The sequence below is a fragment of the Haliotis rufescens genome, unplaced genomic scaffold (genome assembly GCF_023055435.1).
Source record: "Haliotis rufescens isolate VD_foot unplaced genomic scaffold, xgHalRufe1.0.p SCAF_22, whole genome shotgun sequence".
NCBI lineage: Eukaryota > Metazoa > Mollusca > Gastropoda > Lepetellida > Haliotidae > Haliotis > Haliotis rufescens.
In genome coordinates, this window is record NW_025963913.1 from 9,860,304 (window position 1) to 9,885,352 (window position 25,049).

The window sequence follows — 25,049 nt, forward strand, 5'->3', positions numbered from 1 at the left end:
GAGTATATTGCAAACACAATTGAAGAAACTTGTGATGATAGGCGCCATGATAAATTTACTTATTTCGCCACTGCAATTTCAGTCTGTGACCTCAGACAAAATGTTTCTAGACTGTGGTCCAGAAAATCCTATACCCAGTGAGCAGTGGTTAAGGTTACTGTTTGCTCCTAAAGTACCAAGCAGCATTGCATCCCTTCAGTACACTGGTCGACTCAATATTCGATACATGGTACAGCAAGAATTTTTCGGACAAAACACATTGATGATCATTACTGTGCAGCTTTGTTCAAGTACATGAAGGAATTTGCAGTAAAGCATAGGGCTATTACAAACTTTGCTGCAATGGATGACAAACACTTTTGCAAGGTTGGAGAGCCAGGGAATCCAATCGCAGCAGTTGAACGTGGGAAAGCTGTGCTTGTGTCTGGTGGCAAGAAGTTAGTTGCTTCAAAATGTAGCATTATTCCAAGTGTAACCATGTTGATTGAAATTCCTGATGAATCATCAAGCTCATTCTACAAAGGCCAAGTATATGTTGGCCTAAAAGACCATGTTTTTGAATCATCCTCACCTATACCACATGCGACCGAGTTAGGGAAGATACTGTTTGACAGAGAAGATCCTGTGAAACCAGTTCTCCTACTCCACACAGATGGTGGTCCAGATCACCGGTGTAACTATTTGTCTGTACAGGCTAGCCTCATTGCCTTGTACAAGTCCCTTGACTTGGATATGTTGATAGCAGTAAGGACTGCCCCTAATGCCTCTTGGAGAAACCCACCAGAGCGAGTTATGTCTCTTCTAAACTTGGCTCTTAACTGCATTGGACTAATGCGTGCCGAGATGGAACCACAGTTTGAAAACATGTTAAAGTCCTGCAACAACATGAAAAGTATCAGAGAAAAAGCAACCATATTTCCAGATTTGGAAAAAGCCTTTGTTGACAGTCTTGAAGGTGTGAAAATACTACTGGGTGATTTGTTTTCCAGACTGTCATGGAAAGATCTGCCACTTCAGATGTTTCATGCTGCGTCAGTTGAAGACCAAGATACAATGGTGACCTATCTCAAGGAAATGGATGACACAATTTCGTTAGAAGGAATGTCGGCAGGAGAACTTAGAGCCAAACAAAATCTAAAGAAGTTCATGAGCCACTGCTGTGTATGCCGACGTTATATGTTCATGATAAAGAAATGTGGCCTGGCTGATTGTGAGATTTGTCTGCCCCCAAGACTGTGTCATGAAGACTTCGACAGTCTGAAGTGGTTGCCTGATCCTGTGCCATTTGATGATGGTCATCATTACAAGTCTTTTGATTCTGTTTATGGAACAAATACGTCAGAAGAGCACTGCCCATCAATGCAAAAAAGGCCACCAACACTTAATTCTCATGGCATACCCTTTAGTCCCTCTGCCCAAACCTGTAAGACAGTTCAAAGGAATGTGTTTTGCACAGAGTGTGGAAAACCAAGAGTTCTTTACTGTGAGAAGAAAATTGATCGCTCAAGTTTAATAATTCTTGACAGAATTCTTGAATTGTATGAATATTCATGTGGGTCCAATTTGCAGGAGCTGATGAAGCTCACTACTGTACGTGTGAATGAGGTGCTGAAGAAAGTTTTTGTTAGAAAGAACCTAAAATGTGAGAATGACATTGAAGTACCATACTTCAGTTCTGGTATTTTTGCTGATGTTTGTGTTCGGTGTGGTACCAGTGCCAATTTGCAGAACGAGAGTGGTGTGTTCCCCTCTTGTCGAGATTGTTCACCTGAGAAATTGCATACTAGACAGTCATCAACTAGACAGAGCTGTGGCAAAAAATCTAAGCTGTAAACAGTACTTTGACAGTTCCTTGAGTTGATTTAACATGTATCCAAGGCATCTTGAATAGTTTTATTTATACAAATGACATGTTTATTTTGTGTAACAGTGTGTAACAACAGATGATAGAATTTGAGGGCAACGTTTTTTTGGAATAATGATGTTTTTATGACATTGGAATGACAGCTGGAACAAAAAGATGATTAATCATATTGATTGTAATGTTATCCAGGAGATGTGTTTGATATGCCTCGAAAATCCAGGGATTGTCATGCCTTCAACAATTATGGTGTTAAACTAGCAGAACTTTGTCGTTCTTTTAATCTTCACGTCTTTAATGGCAGGCTCTTTAATGATCAGAGAGGAGAGTTCACTTGTGTAACACACAATGGAGCAAGTGTTGTTGATTATGTGTTAGCGTCATCATCCCTGTTTCCCCATGTAACTGACTTTGGTATTGGTACAAGAGATAATTCATGCCACTTTCCATTATACTGCAGTCTTAATCTAGATTTTAACTGTTTATATGAACCTTATTGTAAATTGCCACAAAATGATCTTCCGCAAGATGTCAGTACTGAGCCATGTAAATGGTATACCGGGTAAGTATGTCTGGAGTAGAGACTCTGGTAACACTTTCTTTGATAATTTTAAAGCTGGCTTTTATGATATTAAATCTTCACTATGTGATATGATTGATACAAATGTGGAGAGTGCCCTAGTTCATATAGTTAATATTATTCATTGTGCTGCTAACCATACCAAAAAGCTTTATACACAATTCCGCAAACCATTAAAATTATGTCAGCCACAATGGTGGGACCAAGATCTGGAAAACTTGAAACATGATAAGTATGCTGCTCTCAGAGCCCATAGAGACCACAATGCTGATCTAGACCGCTTTAGATATTTTAGACGCTTGTTTAAGAAAAGTTTCAATTCCAAAAAACAGCAGTATCTACAAACTCAGAGGGACAAATTAGTCGCAGCTAGATCTGACCCAAGTCTTTTCTGGAAAATCATTAAAGAAAACAAATTTGGTAACACAATTTCTGAAAATATTTCATGCCAGCAATGGTTTGACCATTTTAGATCACTTTTATCCACTGACAATAGCACCCAGTATCCACTCTATGATGATTCTGCCCCCTCTGCCTCCGATAGTTTAAACCATCCCATCTCTGAACAAGAAGTATTATCCCACATAAAAAATCTACCTAACAGATGGCAGATGGCATACCAAATGAATTTATTAAATCCTGCAGTAACCTTCACCTATTCTCACCAAGATTTTTAATCAAATATTCTCTACTGGTTCCTTCCCATCTTCATTGGGTAAGAGTATAATCTGTCCATTACATAAATCTGGTGATAAATCAAATACAGACAACTACAGAGGAATATCTCTTATAGACACTTTATGCAAGGTTTTTACATCTATCCTAAACAGCAGATTACAGCTATGGTGTGACACCAATAACATCCTCAGTGAAGCTCAGGCTGGTTTTAGAACTGACTATTCTACTATTGACCATATGTTTACATTACAAGCTATTACAACAAAATATTCTGGCAAAAAGAAGGGAAGATTTTACTGCCTCTTTATTGATTTTTCGAAAGCTTTCGACACTGTAAAACATGATGTTCTGTTAGATTCAATAAAGAAAGTAGGTATATCGGGTCCCATTTATAATGTCCTAGTTTCCATGTACAGTGGTTTATCAGCTTGTGTAAGATCAGCCAAAGGTTTATCTCAAGTGTTTCCATGTAATGTAGGTACTCGCCAAGGTTGAGTCTTAAGCCCACAAATGTTCTTAATTTTTATTAATAATTTGTCCACAGTATTTGAGGAATTAGGTGGTAAAGGTATTCATATTTCTCCTGATATAGATAATTTATGTGCTCTTCTTTTTGCTGATGATGTTTCTGCTCTCTCAGATAGTTGTGCCCAGCTTCAAAAGAAAATTAATGCTTTGGAAATATTTTGTAATAAAACAGGCATGCAAATTAACTTTAAAAAAACCAAAGTAATTGTATTTAGGCAAGGTGGCCATCTTCGCAGTTATGAAAAGTGGTTTTATCATGGTGAACCTATTGAAACTGTTTCAAGCTATAGATATCTTGGCTTAAAGGGGCACTGATCTAACGCAATTCCCCGGGACTGGTTGTTGTCTTTGTTATTGTTTTTTCCCAGTGAGTACCCGGATGTATAGCAGAAATCTAGACTAGTTCGCGACCTCCGCTGCGCCATTCGTAAGCGCATTAGTCACTTTTATGGGTAGTAATAAGGGCGTATGGTCACATTGATCAACAAAATGAAATACAATTTTCAAGATAATAAGGAAATGTAGGTATCTTTGTGGGTAGCATCGGTAATAGTGACGAAGTTTTGATAAGTCACTTGCTAGGTAATTTTGAGATTTTCGTTTATACTATTTCGACTTGCAACACAAAGTAAATATTTCACCTGAGCACTTTTTTATAGTGTGTATATTTTTTTACTGTCAAAATGTGTAACAAATTTATTAAACGTCTAAATATTCAGTTATTTTACAAAGTAACTGAAAAACCTTTCCATCTGTATTATTATGATAACGAATTCCAAACATTTTGATGTTTAATGTCATCACCAAGAGACTGAAAATGTTACGTTGAAAAGTATATTTCTATGTTGTTTGGCTTCTTATCCTACATAATAATCTGTTGTGATGTTTGTAGGCCCTTTTGATCGTCTTAATCAATCTGGACAGATTTTTTAGTCAAAATGACTGAAATATTTATTAATTTTATAAATTGCCTGAGAGAATCACATTTTACAAATTTACGGTAATTTATACACGCTTACAAAGGAAAAGACCTGTGAAAACAACGTCTATCGCGCATTGAAGAATTTCCCAACCAAGACGTAGAGAAACAAGAACGAATCGGTTCAAATGAAGGAAAACAAAATGCAAATACTATAATTACAACCTACCAACACTCACTTTTGACATATCCACTGTGCAAAATAACAGTGATTAATCAATCAACGTATTTTCTGTTAATCCTTTGATGACTAGGAACGATCTGTTGATTTATTAAAAAAAGTAAATCAACTGATCATTCATCTCTTGCTGGGCTGCCACGTGCAAACCTGGATTTAGATTGAATAATTACCCCAGACACAATAAATGCCAAATGGGAACCTTTGTCAGGTGATCTAAGTGGTGCTACCACTAATTGTACCTGTAATAAATTCATTAACTGAGCATCAAGTGAATGACGACAAATACACAAGTGTAGGGATATACCAGAAAACGTGGATGACAACAAGTGAGTAGTAATCGTATTATCGACGCAATCCGAAATCTGAAAATGCTTTCACTGCATGGATACTTTTTTTAGTATAAAACAATAATCATCTGGGGTATTTCCAAATGACGACATCCGATGAGCTCCGCCGTTCTTTTTGTCTGTTTGTTTAGGCTGAAGAAATTAATTAACATGCGCCCTTTGTCGAAATCTTTATAGATCACAGTTAACCAATCAGTGTTTATGCAAAAATGTGTAAAACAAATATTGCCTCCAGCCTCCAAGTTTATTTAGCAGTCCTTGCAGACGGTAGCCCAGTCTCTGGTCACGCTCAGTTGCGTTGCGTATCATCCGGGTACTCACGGGGAAAAAAACAATAACAAAGGCAACAACCAGTCCGGGGAATTGCGTTAGATCAGTGCCCCTTTAATGTTTACACCTAAGCTTGTATGGAGTAAGGCACAAACTACTCTAGCATCCCAAGCCACCAAATCAATTTTAGCCATTAACTCTTTTCAAAGGAAAATTGGTAATATCACTTGTACAGATCTGTTTAAGGTTTTTGACTCTATGGTCACCCCCATCTTAACCTATGGCTCTGAAATTTGGGGTACTTGCTACTGTAAAAAAATTGAATCTGTCCAAATCGCCTCTTGTAAGCATTATTTAAAAGTAAACAAATCAACCTGCTCAAATATGGTTTTAGGGGAATGTGGGAGGTTTCTTTTACAACTCACTTACATGACTAAAGTAATTAAATATTGGTGCAGGCTCTTACATCTTCAACAGCACAGATTACCTTCCCAATGCTATTTAATGCTTAAATCTTTAGATGATGTTGGGCAGGTAACTTGGGCGACTAAAGTTAGAAATATTTTATTCCAATTTGGGTTTGGTTTTGTATGGCTCAATCAAGAGGTGGGTGACTCTAAAGCTTTTATTCTCCAATTTAAGCAAAGGCTCAAAGATAATTTACAGCAATTCTGGAGTGCTTCTGTAAACTCTTCTCCAAAATGTGATCTTTATAAGCATTTTAAATCAATGTTAAATGTTGAAAGGTACTTGTCATGTCCACTCCCTACCCATTTAAGAATTGCTTTTACTAAATTCAGATGTTCAAATTTTAAAATAGCTTTAGAAACTGGCAGATATAGTAAAACAGACCGTTCACTCAGATTCTGTAACTATTGTAGTAGTAAGGGAGTTAATGACATTGAGGATGAATTCCATGTACTCTTTAATTGTAATTTATATTCTGCCCTAAGACAAAAATACCTTGTTAATCTTCCTATGCCTACTCATTACAGTAATTCTCATGTAATAAATATTCTTAGTAATTATAATGAGCAAACATTATTTCTAGTTTGTAAATTCTTATTTTATGCTCACAAAATAATTAATGATAAATTCTGTGCCCTGTAAATGTCATGCTCACATGTCTGTATTTTGGGCCATTGGCCTTTTACTGAATAAACATGTCTGTCTGTCTGTCTGTAATGTTTGTTTTTGAGTTAAACATTTTCAAAAGTGAAATAACATTCCACACATACCCTGTGAAAGACAAGTAGTTTGTAATTTGTTTTAACAGCTAAAATGTTTGTTTATTTAAACATTTTGAAAGAAACGTTTAGCTAAACATGCTCGAAGTATAAATTTCAGATTCATAAAGTATTATCAGTTGATTATGGCCATGTAACATATCATATGAATATATGGAGTGTACTGTTGATGTGTTTGATTTAGAATAAACAAAGCGTTAGTTGCTTGGGCATGTTGTATATCAGAACAAAAGCACCTTAGCATGCTTAGTACATGGTTTTTTCAACATGTTCAAATATATTTTGTGAGTGAATTTTTGTTTTTCACTTTTCGAGTCCTCTTTTGTTTATGCTTTTATTGAGTCAAGTGTGTTGTGATATAATATATAAAGACTTCAACATGTTCAATATTTTCTTTCATTTTGATTTTAACATTTAATCATGGATCTCAATCTAGTCAAACATTCCAGAGTGTGATTTATTTGTTTTTTTACTTTAATAAATCGGTTTGATCAGAAAAGCAATATTGTATTTTGTGGTTCTTTAAGATGTTTTCATGATCACAAGTTTTAGAGGGAGATTTGAATAAATTCACAGGATTTTATCACAATATGAAATATGTGATCATGCAAGCATATGATATTGAATTCTGTAAATTACAGTAGTACAAAATTGGTCTTCATGCATGATGAGTTACCATGCCATGGTGACCACCAGGAGCTGTCTGAAATTATACACTCATGAAGATCTGGTTAAAGTAAGTGTTCAGCAACCCGTGATTTTCATAAGAGGTGACTAACAGTATAGGGTGGTCACACTCGCTGACTCAGTTGATGAATGCCATCATATCCTAATTGCGTAGAATGTTTTAGACTGTCCTCATATTGCTTAAATACTGCTGAGTGCAGCCTTACACAATGAACAAATCAATCTGAAATTGTATGAAGAGACATAAGGATTTTGATCAAGGAACTCATTTTGTAGGGAGTCCATTTCGATAGTACACAACTGTTTTGGGGGTTGCATACATTCAATTATCTTACCGGCCACAGCTGTCTTCACTGTCAACGTAAGCCCCTCGACTAAGCAGCAGATGACACAAATCCTCTCTTTTCACCATGACAGAGTAGTGCAAAGCAGATAAACCCTCCTGAAACGATGAAAATTCGAATTGTACTCAAGGGTGCCAAGGCTCAACTGGCTCAATGTCTATGTGTACATTAACCCTCAGAGGGCCTAATTCATTTGAATTAAGTCATGCAGTGAAAGTATTGTTTAGGCCTTTTATTTCATATATAAGTGGTTAATAAAATGTATGTCCCGAACTTCAATGTAGGTGGTTAATTATTTTTAAAAATCCAACATAAAACTAACTGTAAGCAGCAATAAAGGATCCAAGATTCTTTTCCGACATTTTTGCAGACAAATTGTCCTAAATATTGAAGTAATTCGGCAAGAACCTTCAAGGGGAATGATACTGGCTTGCAATCCTACAAAATGTCTTAATTTGACAATTTTGAGCTCAAGATCCGTTTTCAAGCATAGATTAAGTTGCAGAAAGGCAAAAAGTCACAAGGACATGTGGATTATGTTCCTGTTATGTAGTCCGTTAATAGAGTGCTAGAATAGCTCCCTTGTCCATGTCTCTTCGATCAAAGCAATAAGTATTTGGCATCGCTACGGCCAGAGCAACATGGCTCAAACGTCAAAATTTCGGAAATGTCAGTCCATCATGTCTGTCTATGGGATGTCCAGCTAAAATTTGTTTTGCCAATTTCTTCTTGTCAGTTCCATGTACAAAACTTTGCATGAATCATCCCACTGATAGTGTAAATGGTGTTACAAGATCCACTGCATGTGGCGACCAAGTAGTCTTCAGGGGAAAATATTCCATTTTGTCTGTGAGGTCACATTATCTCCGCACCATTCATTGCTATTGTAGTCAGGGCTTCCAGATCTTTCACCTTGATGAAACAAAAGTGAGCATGTCTCACTAATACCCCCCGACTTCAACACCAACATATTTTTTAGTTCAAAACATGAAAACCATCAGAAGGAAGGAAGGAAGGACAGATGAATGTATAATATATTAATAATTAATAAACCATGTCAAATTATTTATGTGTTTATTGTTTCACTGAATATAATAAATACTACATCAACTGCCGATTTGTTATTGCATTCGTGAATTTATATTTTTATTCGTTACCCTATATTCATGATACAAATCGTATTCACCTCATAATATATTCGTTGCAGCCCTACTATATACCCCCGCCCTGTTAAGTTTGGGGTTTGATAAGAATCATTCCACTGACAACATGTGGCTTCCGTCAGGTCAGATCAGGTAAAGGTTATCGTGTCTTTGTTTTGCACGCCTGAACCAATTATCAGGGGCCCATTGATGGATGTGAGCTAGTTTTTTATGTGAAAAATAAACTGGGGATAAGGAAATGAATGGTGAGATGTTCATAGACTGGTTGGGATATCAGCTACTGCCCAGTCTCAACAACCCCAGTGTCATTGTCATGGATACAATTATTTTGATATATACGATTTTCAAAGCCCTATGATTCGTATTTATTAAATGAAGCCAGAAAACATTTTTCTAGCATTACCGACAGTACTTTAACTACTTTCTCATTGCCTGCTCGATTACTTCCTGTTCCAAATGCTGTAAGTTTTCAAACTGCAACTTTGAATCCTTGAAGATAGTATCGTTTATGTGTACAAGAAATGTAAAAAAAATGCATGACAGGTCAGTATTAAAAATACACAATAGATTATTAGAAATACACAATAAACATTTATTACATTTGTCACATATTGAATCAACCACAAACACAAATTAAGTTTTAATCAAGATTTATTCCCTCCCTTAAGTTAATTTTAAAGCCCAATAACAATATTTAAATGCACACTAATTTCAAATTAACTAACACAACTAAACTAGCTTGACTTATCCTCTCCAACTTCTATTACAAATATCCTACTACTAGTACTAACAATACTAACATCTTCTACTAATATTTTATTACTAACAATACGAATATCTACAACCAACAATACAAATATCTATTACTACCAATACAACTATCATGATACTACTATACCAATACTAATAGTCTACTTCTAACAAAACTAACACAACACTAATACAAATGTTCTAAAACATAACACAACTAATACACGTTAATAACTTCATGGATGTACCTATATACAACAACAAAAACACACACACCCAAAAAAAACAAAGCCACTCCACTGTTACTGTCACATCAGCTGTATACAGAAAACTCAAGAATCTATGATGTCACTGATTAGTTCACACGAGGATACTTCCTCATAATATAGAATGGTGATCTTTGCACCCAGGTGATGTTTTCCCCACGGAGTTGAGGGTGCCTGTGTTACTTGGATGCCACGGCTGTGTTCATCCTATGATGTGCACACCAACGGAGATACTTCTCTCCTTACGTAGTGTCGGAGAACTTCTCTCCTTACGTAATGTTGGAGGTTCGTCCTTCCTCCTACGTACTTGGTTATAAGGATAACCGGCCAGTTCCGGGACACTACAATATAATACAAGCAACTATAGTTACTGAGGTATGTGTCACTAGCTTACAATACATACAACAATGCATCAATTCTCCAATTTACATTTTACTGAGTGGAACTGTTTATACTTTGATCATGTTGTTGTTATTGTTACAGTGGCTTTACGTTATTACAATCAATATGTGTACATAATTACATTTGAAAACAATGCATAACTCAAAATTCTATCCTCTAAAATACTATTCTACATAAAACAAATAAATGTACAAACTTACGCCAACCAGAGTAGAAATCTCCCGCAATGTTAGTCCATGCCTTAGATGAACATACTGATTCTGGCTGACTGTACAAATTATTACCCTGCCCCGCTATTTAAACTGACCCCAAAGTCCAAGCTACCTCTGACCTCCCTATTGTTACACCAATTAACTCCCCAGCTATCAGCCGTACCCAGTCATACTTCCCTAAGCCTTACCTGTTCCCAAAGTATTACCTGACAGTATCTAAAAACAACCCCCAAAGCTTAATATACTAATGTAACCATACCATAATACATCTATCTAAAGTACTAAAATATAATTAATATATACAAGATTATCTGTGATCTTGACAACATTATAAATAATATAATTATTCTTTTCACAGTATTACATTTCGATTAATAATATATACAAGAAATATATAATTCGCGAGTCGTAACTCACATTTCTCGGTTTTGAACCGTCAAGCTCTCCAGCCTCAGATATTCAACAACTGATCTAACTGTCAACAAAGTGACGTAATACCGGGAGTAGTCTCTCGGATCGAGGATACGGTCGAGGAAACGTAGGAAAATTGCACTCCATCAGTGACAGAAGTTATTTTACGTTGTGTCACGGCTATGTAGGAATATACAATGCATTTAGATAGACTACATGCAATTTTGTAGCAATACAAGGTGGATTTAAGCCATTATGCTACAGGAAGTAGTTTCGTGGAACAGACTCACGAATATAGGTGACGTCATACGAACTATCAAATCGAAACAGGTGATTAAGAATGTATTCACATTAAACAGTCAGTAAGATCAGTGGTGATATACAATAAATGTATATAGCAATAACGTATACGTTTACGGTTGTATGCTGTACTGGATACAACATGTAAAATATGATTAATCTCACTGTCTGCTGACCTAAATATACAAAAGGCTTGTACATTACAGAGGTATTATTCTTAGAATTATTCACAATGATAACTACTAATTGATGAGTACTTAAAATACCCTTCTTCATAGCAAGTATTCTCTAGAGGTATCAGTGGGAACAGACATCTAGTAATGCTAGATAGCTGGTGAAACAAACACATAGACACAATGAGGAAAATGCACAATACCTGATCTCTTCATCTTCCAATGATGTCACTTTTGGTTTAGTCAATGTCACATCCGACTATGACAAAACTTTGTACTGTCGCCACTCCTGTTGAACCGTAGATCCCCTTCAGAGTTTCTAATGTGAGTCCAGCTGTTTACCTATGATCTGCCCCGCCCTAGGCCGACAAATGATCAAGATGCTAACTTACCTTCCAAGGTTGAAGCTGCTGGAATCCTGATGTCCTCTAATGATTTCATCAATCGAGTAATGGGTGATTTACTATGGACAATCCATCATGTCCTGATCTGTACCCTCTATGGTACCTTGACAAAACTGTCTCAGGGGGAGTGTAGGTCTGCCACCGTAGGTATAGTTACATTTCCCAATCATCATCTTCTTTGCCACTGATAGAACTAGTTCCATTTAATGTCATTAATGGCAGGTGAATGAGGTATTCAAGATTTTGTCACTGCTTCCTGAGCAGACTTCTGGAGAAGCCAGCAGCCTGTATCTTCCCCATGATAGTTTCCAAGAGTGTAGGTGATGATTGCAGAGGTTGTCATCAAAAGTAATATTATGCACAGGCACCTTGTACGATCTTGGCCTCCAGTGATCTAGAACTTGCTGCACCCAGAATAGGTGATGTATGCAGATGGAGGTGGAGTGTCCATGCTCCCACAATACATTCAACTTATACTGACATGATTAATCCTCCTAATAACCTAATAAACAAGATAAGTTCTACAGATTACGTTTCTTAACTTTAGAAAACCTTATAATCTTCATAGTGATAACACTACTCAAAGTATGTGTGCTAGATTTGCTAATGATCCAAACACACACAGGAAAGAAGTGGTATTTTCCAACCTCACATGTGTGCAGGACCCCTGGGCAAGGGATACAGCTTGCCTAACTACTGGCTTAAGGATAGTCTGTTGAAAATCTAAAGATTTTATGGTGTGATGATAGCCAAAATACAGGATTTATGGCTATAATGTAATAGATCAAATTCATCAAAATCTTAAAGCATCTCAATTTGTATAGGGCTGCTTAAAGGGACATTTGTGGTAGGAACTACAGCACTCTCAGTGGCCAGAGCTTATAAAAGTAATAACACACAAATTTTATTGGTTAATGAGTAAATTGGTGATGTCACCCACATGGGCCGTTTGACAACAGGGACGTAAGTTTTCATGGTAATAAATATCCATCAAACGATTCCAAGACTTTTCAACAAACGCATAGGTCTCAGGTTTTAAAACCTACCTGCCATGTCGTCTTCACATCTTCATAAAATGACACTGTGGAATATCTACCAATTATGTTTTATTCAAGTACAACACACAAATTAGCTCTGCTCTATTCTCTGGACGAGAAAGAAACATGTTTGTCGTGATGAATAAAAGCAGAGTTTAAGAACAAAACATCATACTTTGTATCACGGCACCAATCGTAGTCCTGTGGTGTACAGTTTATATGCAATATATATGTATGTCAATCCTAGTAAAATCCTAGATATTTTTTATATTTGTATACTTATCCTGCATTACTCCTTAACGATATTACTTGCTTGTTCTTGACAGAGAAAAGAGCTGTGTGAAGGTCTTTGCTTGAAGAAGTTGCTCCAACTAGCTGAGAGGCCAACCCATCACGCAGCTCCCACGTGACCTCCCAAGTGACGTCACGGATCCTCACATTACTCTGGAGTCCGAAACATCGGAAGGCATCGTGGGGAGGTAGATCTGCTATGGGTGGGACCCTTTAGACCCAGTAATGCAGGATTAGTATACAAATATAAAAAATATCTAGGATTTGACTCAATTTTTTACTTATCCTGCATTACTCCTTAATGCATCTTTATCGGACAGAACCGGAGGAGGGCATACCTTCAGATGTGGACTTTCATCTTTTAATCCCAGACTCTGTTCCCTAGCCAATCATTGGCTGTGTGGTCGGCTTCAGGTGACCACCCCATGTATGGGAACTTCAAATTCCCTCAGCCTGTCCTCGGCTGTGTGGTCGGCATCAGGTGACCACTCCATGCATGGGAAACTCCGTTTCCCTCAGCCCGTCTTCGGCTGTATGGTCGGCCTGGATGACCATTACATGGAAGGGAAGAGTCAGGTATGCGTTGTGTCCTGGTACTGCGCAGCCTGACAATAACGCTCGGTTAGGTCGAGAGTGAAGCACCGAGCCGTATGCAAATGAGGCATGAACCTTCTAGTCCAGAGCTTACGGCAGGGGAGGTCGAAAGGCCGGCTCTGGACTTGGAGGCTTGGTCAATGACGTGTAGTAGTGGTGACCTGCTGGGCCACTAGACCAAAGCTGTGCGTGCCTTGCACATCCTCCAATGCGACGTCTCGCAGGTAGTGACTGGCGAAGGCCGTGTTGGATCGCCAGAAACATCCCTCCATGATGGCGTGTAGAGAGCAGTTGCTGTGTAGCGCCATGGTGGAGGGGACCGCCCGGATCTCATGCGGGTTGTTGGAGCGTGGGGGGGTCTAATCCTGCTGCCTCGTAGGCCTGGAGAATGATGGCTGGTAGCCTGAGGGCGATCGTGTTGCTGTTGACTTCCGCTCGCGAGGTCTCAGATACCGGTACGAAGAGGCGTCGTTGTTGTCTACGGCATTCCTTGGATCGTCGGATGTAGCAACGAAGTGCTCTAACCGGACATAGACAGAGCTCTAGTTCATCTTCCGCGCCCACAATCGATAAAAGAGGGGGATGAGGAACTATCTATCGGGCTGGCCTGGGAGCTGATTCTTTGCAATGAAGTCCCAGCACAGGCCCAGGTGCACGGCTCCGTGTGCTCCCTGCTCAAAGCGGACCTGTGTGACGTCTAGGGCGTGTAGCTCACTGACACGAGCTGCTGTGGCGAGCCCATTCGTCAGATGGTAGAACGATGACGTCTCAAGTGGCCCGAAAGGCAAGTCTCTCAGCGAGGTGAGGATGACGTTCAAGTCCTAAGCTGGGGGACGGATCTTAGCCTTTTGGTCTTCCAGTCTGAATGAGCTGAGCAGAGCCTGTAGTTCCGGGATTTATGTCATACGCCGATCATCCGGAACTGCCAGGACGGAGTTGAGCGCCACAAGGTCATGATGGTACTGCCCTTGAGCTTACACTTGTGACGCAGATGGAGCATGAACTCGGCCAGGAATTGAGGCGATGCAGATGTGGGGTCTAGGTGCGTGCCCCTGCAAAAGCTCTCAAAGGATTGCCACTTGTCATCATAGAGGTTCCTGGTGGTTGGGCGATGTGCCATCGTGATGGACCTAGCCACTCTGGCCGAGTAGCCTTTGGCGTTCAGTGCTCTCTGTTAATGGACCAGACGTGAAGACATAACCTGTCTGGTCCTGGGTGTGGCTGTCTGCTTTGAGGGTGGATCAGCAGATTTGGCCAATCTGGGTGTGGCAGTGGGTTGACGTCGGACAGCTCCCTGAGGTCGATGAACCAAGCCCTCGCTGGCCACCAGGGCACGACCAAAGTCAGATCGAGGTTCCGTGTTGATCTGATCTTCTGGACGACTTTGGGAAGGAGTACAGGTGGCGGAAAAGCGTACGCTTTTAGTCCTTCCCAGGGCAAACTGAAAGTGTCGACTGCCCAAGCCAGTGGATCCGGCACCAGAGATATGTAGGTCGTGGATCTGGTAGTTCTAGCTGGTGGTGAATAGGTCTATGTTGGGGAGACCATGGTCTTGACAAACAAGAGCGAAGGCATCTGGGTGAAGTTTCCACTCTGTGGGAGCCACTTTGCCCGGCCGAGAGAGGACATCCAATAGGATGTTTCGGCAGCCCGGGATTTGTTTGACCTGGAACTGAATCCCCAGATAATCCACCAGGTGAAACAATTGGAACGTCTGTTGAAGGAGCAGAGTCGAGTGAGTCGGTCCTTGGTTCCGAAGGCACCATACGACAGTTATGTTGTCCGTCGAGTTGGAGAGCCAGGCGTGTCTGAGGGCCTGCTTCGAGTGAGCGATGGCCAAGATAAGCGCTTCCAGTTCGAGGTTGTTGATGTGCCATAGGCGCTGATCGACAGACCACAGCCCCAAGGGTGACCTGTCCCTCCAGGTGTGCGCCCCATCACTGTAGGGACACATTGACGAATAGGCGCAGAGAGGTCGTAAAGCCCTGTCAAGGAGACGCCGCCTAAGACATTCGATTCCACCACCCACCACCGGAGATGCTGCTTGAGATGATCCGGGAGGACGATGCATGCGGAGGGGTCTTGGCGCCTGATGTAGAGCGCCAGGAACATCTGAGCTGGGCGCAGTTGGAGCCTTCCTCTGTAGGTCAAGTCCTGCGCTGAGGTCAGGAGGCCCAGGAGGACTTGCCATTGACTCAGAGTGCGTGGGAGGTGGAGAGCTGGAGTCAGGTGCACCTGCATGTGCTCCCACCCGTCTCTGGGTACGGAGATGAGATCGAGGTCCGTCTGGAAGAGGCCCCCGATGAACTGAAGAAGCTTGGTGGGTGTCAGCTCTGACTTCCGGAGGTTGATCTTCCACCCCAGCTGGCGTAAGAGCCGGAGGGTGAGGTCCCTGTGGCTGAGTAGAGTGACAGGGTCCCGATGGTCCAGTAGGCAGTCGTCTATGGACGCCTCGAACTGGATGTCCCGGCGATGGAGGTACGAGGCTATAGGCTGGGTAAGCCGTGTGAATAGCCATGGGGCCGAAGAATGGGAGGACTGCCCATTGATAATGGACTCCCATGAAGATGAAGCGGAGGAATTTCCGATCAACGGGATGTATAGGGACGTGGAGGTAGCCGTCCTCCATATCCAGGCTGATGAGCGCCTCCTGTGCCTGGATTCGTGATCGCAGGAGCCTGAGCGTGGTCATCCTGAAGTAAGCTGGACGCGCAAGGTAGCGTTTGTTGAAGGTGGCGAGGTTGTGGATCATCCTGTGTTAGTCCGAGCCCTTCTTGGGAACCAGGAAGACAGGTGAGTAGAAGCCCAGTGTTATGGCTGGGGCGTGTACAACCTCTATGGTTTCCTGTCTAGCAGCGCCGTGATGTTCAGGCTCATTACCTGCTGTTGGTTGGTGGGGTATGTGTCCACTATTGGTGACGACGTAAGTGGCGGGTCGTCTATAAGCTTCAGCCAGTCCCCCAGGATCTCCCAATTGGGCCAGAAGTGAGTCAGTCTCCCACCTACTGGGGTGTCGACAACTTGGACGGCTGGGGGTGGGAGGTCCCCGTCGTGCTTGTCTGGCGATTCACTTGTTGTCCCTTCGGTCGGCCACGTCGGGAATGTTATGCGCCCAATGCCCTGCCTTCTCCTCTACCCCGAGAGGTTGAGGTGGTGCCGCGCCATTGGGGCGGGAGGGTGTTGCATCACGGCTGGTATGAGCCAGACTGGGACGCCTCAGCAAAGGCTGGCTGTGACATCCTAGCCAGCGTCTTGAGAACTGTCTCATCTTGGGCGAAGCTGAGACTCGGGATTGAGTCCTTGATGCACAGCGATAGGCATCTGGTCGAGTGGTTGAAATGTTACGCATAAGCAATCATGCATGCCGGTCTGTACAAAGACACTGCACGGATCTCATAGGGTCTGTTGACCTGATTAGTTGATCCCCATGATAAGAGTGACGACTGGTCGGTGTTGGGAACAATGACCCAGTTGGGTACCCGGGAGCATATGACAATTCTGTTGAATACCGAATCGGTCATGGGGTTGTGATCGTCAACTGTGGTGCAGATAATATCTACCAGACGCCGTGGGTAGGGACATCTTTGAGAGTACGTTCGCTTTCTCCGAGGAAACGTTCAACAAACGTTGATAAACGAGGAGAATTGGTGGGAGATGTGCACAGAACCGTCAACACAAGGTTGGGGGCTTCCAGCAACCTTGGTAAGTGTTGAAGCGCCGTTGTATGGACGCCAATCAAGTGTCCGTGTTGGAGCGCCGTTGTATCGACACCAATCAAGTGTCCGTGTTGGAGCGCCGTTGTATGGACGCCAATCAAGTGTCCAGCAACCGCTCTGGTCTCCGAAGGTAGTTGGCCCTGGGGAGCTGACGATCTCATAGGCCTGTAGAATGAGAGCAGGTAGCCACAAGGACATCGTGGAATGGCTAATCGTCTGTCTGCACGGTTGTCCTGGGTGTGCGCCTGTAGAGTCGCACTTGGGAGAGGCGCAAGGATAGGCACAACCCGAGACGCCAGGATAGACACTTTACGGACGCTGTAGACGGTGCTTTTGTAGAGGCGTCCGAAGAGGCACTGGCGTCTGTATAGGCGTCCGACAAGGCGCTGGTGTCTGTATCAGCACTGTCTAAGAATAGGCGCTATCTGTATAGGCGCTAGTAGAGGCGTCTGTAAAGGCACTGGCGTCGACGGCTGTCTGGCCTGTAAGTACTGAAAGTACTGGCGGAGAGAGGCGTCTATCATAGGCGTCTGTGCCGTAGGCGGGGGCGCCTGTGGGAGACTGAGCGTCTGTGCCGTAGGCGGGACGCCTGTGGGAGACCGTGCGTCTGTCCGGAGGATAGTATAGGCGCCGTCTGGTACGTGAGTGCCACGCCAGGCATAAAGGTGGTCGCCGCCGTAAAGATAGACGCTGTCGTGGTTGTCAAAGTGCTCTGGGTAGAGACTACAACCATGGGGTCTGACATCAAGGTAGCAGTTGAGGTCTGGGGGTGGTCATCCGAGATAGCCGATCTAGAAGGCGAAACCTCGGAGTAGTCTGACATCGTGCGCCGGTGTTTCCTGGCCTGCTGTGTTCTGCGTTTTTTACACACACGGAGGTACTGTCTTGACATCAGTGACCCTGGCGGCATTGAGATGTACAATTAAGACATATTACGCCAGCACTTTGAGCAGGAGGGCATGATATCTGCTCTAACGAAGCAGTGTAAAATCACAATGCGTCCCCGCCTGATTATGTGTGCTATAATTCGTTTATCCCACTGTGTGGGTTTATGAAACAAATATTACGACAAACGTAAGACAACATACAACAAAACAAACAATACTTGCGAGGATATGCCAATCGTGGGGTACCAAGCAAAAGAATATAGAACGCCAACCAGTTCACAAACTGCTGGCTACGCAAAATATTCAAGATGGCTACTTGGAGCAAAAAGACACCTGGCCTTATGTTTTCTTTTGAGAAAACGCCAGTAAGTGTCTAATAACGTTATGCACATGTTTATCAAACATAGAATGTACAAAATACAAACCGTAGGCACAACACAAAGACAAAACAACATTAACTCAGATAGCAAACACATGAGGGTTTGAATCAGTTTTATGTTACAGCAAAAAAACAGGTCTTCTCTCATCAAGTGACGAGAGTAATGTGAGGATCCGTGACATCACTTCCGGTGGTCACGTGGGAGCTGTGTGATTGGTTGGCCTCTCAGCTAGTTGGAGCAACTTCTTCAAGCAAAGACCTTCACACAGCTCTTTTCTCTGTCAAGAACAAGCAAGTAATATGCATTAAGGAGTAATGCAGGATAAGTAAAAAATAGCGATTTCAAGTGTTTTTGTTTTTTTCGATGTGTCCGTCTGCCTTCATCTGGAATTTGAATGACAAGGATCGTGAATACCCTGGTAATGTTCCAAAATATTTTCAAGGGATGAAAGTATTTTTTTGTCATTTCCATCACATGTTTTCATTGCCCAGTAGCAATGTGTTTTGGCAAAGTCACGCTTGTCCAAAAGCTCCCCATGCTGAAGTCACTTGATCCGTAAATATTGGCGGGTCCATGTGACCCAGATTCCCTGTTGGTGGCATGCCAAGTGTCATTTGCATGTGTTTTTCACCTCAAACCTCAACTAACTAGAGAGCAGGCGGACGAAATAAAATATATAATTTATTACAAACTGTCTTTCAATAATTGTGTAAGTTGTCTTATGCCATTTTAAAAAAAGTTTTAAACACTCGGTACTAGAATTTAGTCTATAAATAAATTTATGATGTAGATCGAGTTGTTTTGCTTCAGAAACGAATTTTTAATAAACAATCGAAGAAAGATGAGTGAGTGAGTATGGTTTTAAGCCGCTTTTAGCAATATTCCAGCATTATCATGGCAGGGGAAACCAGAAAGGGCTTCACACCTTGTACCATGTACAGAATGGAACCCAGGTCTTCGGCGTGACAAGCAAATGCTTTGAACCACTCGGCTACCCCACCACCCCGAAGAAAGATAAAGTTGACCTGATTCTTTTATGATGGGGCAATGGCATATCTAGCTCTAGGAGTATTTCTTTTTTTTAGATCAGTGCACAATTTTACACAGCGGCAGGAAAGATTGAGACACGAAAACTTTATATTATTTCACAATGGAATGGAAATGGGAAACTCAAATAAAACACTGACAGCCTCACATACTCCGAAACGATGTTTCGATAAATATTTGTTCATGTCTGTCTTTTGAGTGAACATGGATTTCAAAATAATTTTCATCAAGATTATTCAGGTTGCTGGCTACACAGATCATCCTCTCTGGTAACTACTTCGGCATGAACACATATTCAGTCTCGCAGCTAAAAGCAACAATGTTGCTCTCAGATGTATTTTTTCTCCATCCATAACGGGCATCTGTCATAATGTCAATGCCTCGACAATCTTCCTGGTCAATTGATTCCAACAATGTAATAAACACAGCCTTCAAAATACCCATCCACGTGATCAGGGTTATGACCTCGGGATGAATTAATAAATTAATTGGCATTTTTAGGAAAGAAATGTTTTCATGAATACTATTATTAAGAAAAATGCTGAACATGGTATTTTGAGATTGCAATGCAGATTTCTAATAATTTTCTAAAACATTTTTTTTCCACCTTTCTGAAGACGCGATCTCCAAGAAACGACGCCCCATGCTCGCATCCAAGTTGGATTGCTGCTAACAACTGTCAAGAACTTTGCCAGTTCGCTTGTCTTCAATATGAGCAACAAAACATTTTCGTGTGACCCTTAATTTGACGGAGAGTTGTTAGAGATGATCAGGGAGCCTTTGGTCATTTAGATAATGACATTGTTGACTTTATCGAGGAGAAAGTTCCAATTCAAGATGACATCATTCAGACAAGATGTCGCCTTTCTTCTTGCCCTTGCAAGTACAACAGAAACTTTGACAAATTCAGTGCCGATTCTTGGGATTAGTGAATCAATGTCACAGCAAGATTTTATTGTGAAACCAGATGGAGGCAAATATGTTTGTTTACACTGCTTTTGTCAACCATGCGTGACAGAGCACAGGCAAGGGCAGTTTGGGAATGGTGCGGCCACCATGTTGCTGAAATTTGTTGATTCGAAAACAGTGCTACAAATACTTCTTGACTGAGCTAAATGGACAAAGTGTTTGGAGAGATCCTCGATACACAGACTTGAAGAAACAGATATTAAACATAGCAGCAGATGAAGGATTGGTGTGGACAAAAGAGGAAGTGATGCCGGATTGTATTTTAAAACTTGTGCGCGAAGTCTATCCAAATCCACCGATCAAAACATAAATAGGACACATGTAGATCTAATGATCTAAAAGAAATCCATAATTAAAGTTGTCTTGGAATATGTGTATTGGAGTATTTTGTCTATCGTAAGTACAATATTATCTAGATAGGCCTAATGTAGGTCAAAACATCTACTATATTTCGTTACTTATTTATCAGTTGCTTATAAGCATTGTAATGTAGATATTGTAGTCAAGCTGAGAAATATTGACGCAACCTCTGGTGCTTCAAATTAGGCCTCTTCCTAAACACTAGTTGAAACATCTTTTATAAATATAATCTGATATTTTGGGTGGTATAGATCTAACTGTTGAATGCAAGTGACCAAAACTAAACAAATATCTGTACTTTTCGGATTGAACTGAAAGAATCTTGTCGCTAATACATATGTAACTAACGTCAATTTTGTCTTTATCTATCGTTACTGTTACTGAAACTATTGTTAGGCTGCTGTTCTGGTGTAAATATATATACCACAATACACTTTGACTACAAATGCATGGAATGTGGCACATGTACACATGACCATGTGCATTGCTATTTATAGCGAAACCCTAAATAAGCTCAGCCCACTGTTATTGACGCCAAACAAGATCGATTAGAGTTGATATGATAAAACTACAGAAAATTTATTGACTTATATCTAGATATGGAGCCATTTATGGTATCCAAGGTGTGCCATTTAAGTTGATACGAAGATTGACGGTCAATGGTGATCTTGTTTGTGTACGGTTTTCAAAAAGCTTCTCTTGACACTCGGTTGTGTTTACATTGTCAGTCACTGTTCGAAACTGAAACACCGCCACCTTAAGGGCTATTTATAGTCAGGGTGGGGCTTATAATTAGACACCACAGCTGACCTTACGTCAGGTGATCTAAAAGTCATTGTTGAGCTTTGCAGTCTTCCAAGATAAGCATGCAAAACTATGATCATTTGTCAAGGCAAATACCAAAGAAACAGTCAGATGATATTTAGAGTTTGAATATAATGAACATAACAAATTTGGTAACTGCCTCTTCCTCACCTTATTTTTCGTATCCATTTTTGCATCTTTCTTCAGCAGCATGGCTACTAGTTCAGCACTGCCATCACGACATGACATGTGAAGACAGGTATTTCCCTCTGTGTCCATTGCATCTACATCTGCATGGCTTTCTAGAAGTAGTTCCACACAGTCAGCATAACCACCTTCCACTGCCTGATAAGGAAACAAATAAGACAAGTCAGGATGAGGAAAGCTCTGACTGCCCTCAATGAAAAATTACATCTTCATTATAGGGGCATGAGGCAGACCAGTATTTCAGTTAACCTAATGTGTAGGATGAACGTTTTAGACATTTATCATTTCAATGAAATCCACTAGCCTTAGCATACGATAAAAAAAGTACCATGCCCCTACAGCTTGAACATGTGGTCAACAGGTTGAAAATGCAGGGTTCAAAATAATTAGTGCCATTGTGCCAAGGGCACACCTAAAACTTATAGCATGGTGAATTCCTCACCTGCGTGCCCCTATGGCACACTTAATTTATCAATGAAAGTGACTGACAAGTATTTATATTTATTATTATGACTCGTATGTAAAAAGAAATTTATAAATAGGTGCAAAAACAAATTGAATTTCCTTTTTGGGAAACGATGATCAACAGTTTAACATGGACGTGGCCATTTTGTTTTCTACTGTCAAAAACAAGGTTTCCACTGCATTGTGGGTAGTTTCTAAAGCAGATGCACTTTGAGCATGACAATTGTTTTGACAGAAGATCTGTATCATCTGACGATTATATTTATGATAACGGAACAGCAAAAAATTGCCAAATTCTTTGCCAGTGCACGATCAAATGAAGAGTTACCAGTAGATACTACATCGTCATCTGTTTGCATGCTTCAGAAACGAAAGTTAGAAGCAGATAGTACAATATCAAACCCTACCAAAGAAAACTGTGAAGTGTGGTATTCCAAAGAACTGGCCACCTCAAAGTACGAATCTTGGCTTGAGTGAGACAGGGAAAAGGATGTAATATTTTGCCGTATTTGTCGAGAATTTGGTAGGCTAGTCGGCAAAGATGGCAAAACAAATCCGTTCATTAATGGATATAAAGGCTTTAGGACAATCAAAATTGAAGCACATTTAATAAATCCCTCAGTACAACGCTACCTTTGGGGTCTAAATAAATGATGAGCATAATAGACGATCAGCAGTTTAACCGAGGTAGAGTCTTAAGGGGTAGATGACCAACATAACAGTACATGCTCTGCCTACCTAACACGATATACGATGGCATCATGCACTTTCAAACTTTGAAAGAAGATTAGAATAGAAGTTGTTTATGATTAATAGTGTAAAAAAACAAACACATTGTATCCCTTCAGTGAATTCAGGCGAACTAACAGGTATAACAAACTTTGACAATAAAAATATTAAATTTGATATAAAACATCACTAGACATGTTGATTTACCATTTAAAATGTATTTCCTGTTATCCAAGGTATTGTTTTATATGCAGTACGTGATTAATATTACCTACCATGTGTATTTTCTCGTAAACTAACCCTGAAAAAGCAATCAGCTTAACATATGTTTTCTCGGAATCTACCGGTGATTAAGTTAAAAAGTACCAAATGATACAACTTCAAAGAATTTTGATGCAATGGTTGGAAGAAAGTGTATCTGAAACTATCATTTATCAGAAATACTATATTCAAATATCATGGTATTTTAGTTGCAGCTTTTAATGTACATATTGAAAATTATAAGAACCATAAGCGTAGCACTTTGGTACAGCTGATTGCTATTGCATGATATGTTTTCGTATGGAATAATTTGACCAGTCACCGAAGTGAATTCCTGTGCTTTATGTATTTTGATTGTCTATTATATGTCAACCTCACATTTTCACAAATTGCCACAAATATGACTTTATACAAGTTAAAGTATGGCATTTATGATATATGTATCCATTCTCTGGCGACAATAGTAGTAATCTGACTGTGGTTGCTGTAAATAACAGTGAGTTGTGCGATTAGGTGCCTCACTCTGAGGGTGACCACTTTCTGAAAGGCATTGTCTATTCATAGCTTCTGCCATGGCAGCTGGTGAGGACTGGCATCCTCTATTGAAGGGACAAAAGCCACACAATACTGACATAAATATATCACTGCTTAAAGGACAAATATACTCAACATCTGTAGGTTTTAATACTTTAGGGCATGTTTTGTAATGCATGCTTGACCAAAATCAAATTTGAAAAACTGAAATACCTTAAAACAGATGATAAACAAGTATTTGTCACAGTGTGACACTGTCCCCCGCCGTTACAAAACAATAACATTCATAATTTCCTTAAATTTAAGTAAAGTAGTCACACATCATTCCTCCCTGATATCCACAAAAATTTAAGCTACACCAATTTTAATTGCTTTTATCTAAAATGGGTTGTGATTTCATGTGGTGGACAATACAGGCTTTCTTCATTAAAAAGGATTTCAATTCAAAACCTACAAAATCAACAAGTGGTCCAGGCATAAAACAATATCCCTCCCTGAAATTTAAAAGTATTTTAGTATGTTGGTAGAACATTTTCTCAGCAAGTCGAGTAAGTGAAGTTATGCTTCATGAGTTTACAAACCTGCTACATCTTCACCCACACAAGGAAGTGATCAGTGAAGAAGACAGGGACTGGTTGTGTCAGTTCAACAGTGTTGACAGTGGTGAATATCAGGGCACACTTGCAAAAAGCGATCTTAGCGCTAAGATGATCTTAACTCCCATACTTTAACATAGGCTTACAACAGTTTTAGCACTAAGATCATTTTGTAAAAGTGGGCCCTGATCAAGTTCTCCACCCTTGATGTTTTTAGATCTATGTCTGCCTTGCACAAGATGAAGGTCAAATTTTTTCACCAACTGACAGAGTTGTGCATGATTATTCATGCAAAAGTCTCCTGTCAGAACTGTTTTCATCATTCCTGTTTGAAGTGAAAATATAGCTTCATCCAAAAGACGCAGAAAGTTCCTGAGTGGGCCTGGAGG

At 40.5% G+C, this 25,049-nt stretch overlaps 2 protein-coding genes across 4 annotated transcripts in view; one reads left to right on the forward strand and one right to left on the reverse strand.

Annotated features, from left to right (window-relative positions):
- LOC124114452 (ankyrin repeat domain-containing protein 26-like) overlaps positions 1–25,049 on the reverse strand; it is a 792,436-nt gene that overhangs the window by 739,094 nt on the left and 28,293 nt on the right. For all 3 annotated transcript variants that reach the window (XM_046475021.2, XM_046475020.2, XM_046475019.2), the window contains exons 3-4: positions 22,040–22,213; positions 7,694–7,800 (exon numbers count right to left, since the gene is read on the reverse strand). In XM_046475021.2, coding sequence (XP_046330977.2) covers positions 7,694–7,800; positions 22,040–22,213 — 281 coding nt within the window. The remainder of the gene's footprint in view (positions 1–7,693; positions 7,801–22,039; positions 22,214–25,049) is intronic.
- LOC124114453 lies at positions 471–4,006 on the forward strand. Its single transcript, XM_046475022.1, has one exon. The coding sequence runs from the start codon at positions 478–480 to the stop codon at positions 1,831–1,833; it is 1,356 nt and encodes a 451-aa protein (XP_046330978.1). The 5' UTR covers positions 471–477; the 3' UTR covers positions 1,834–4,006.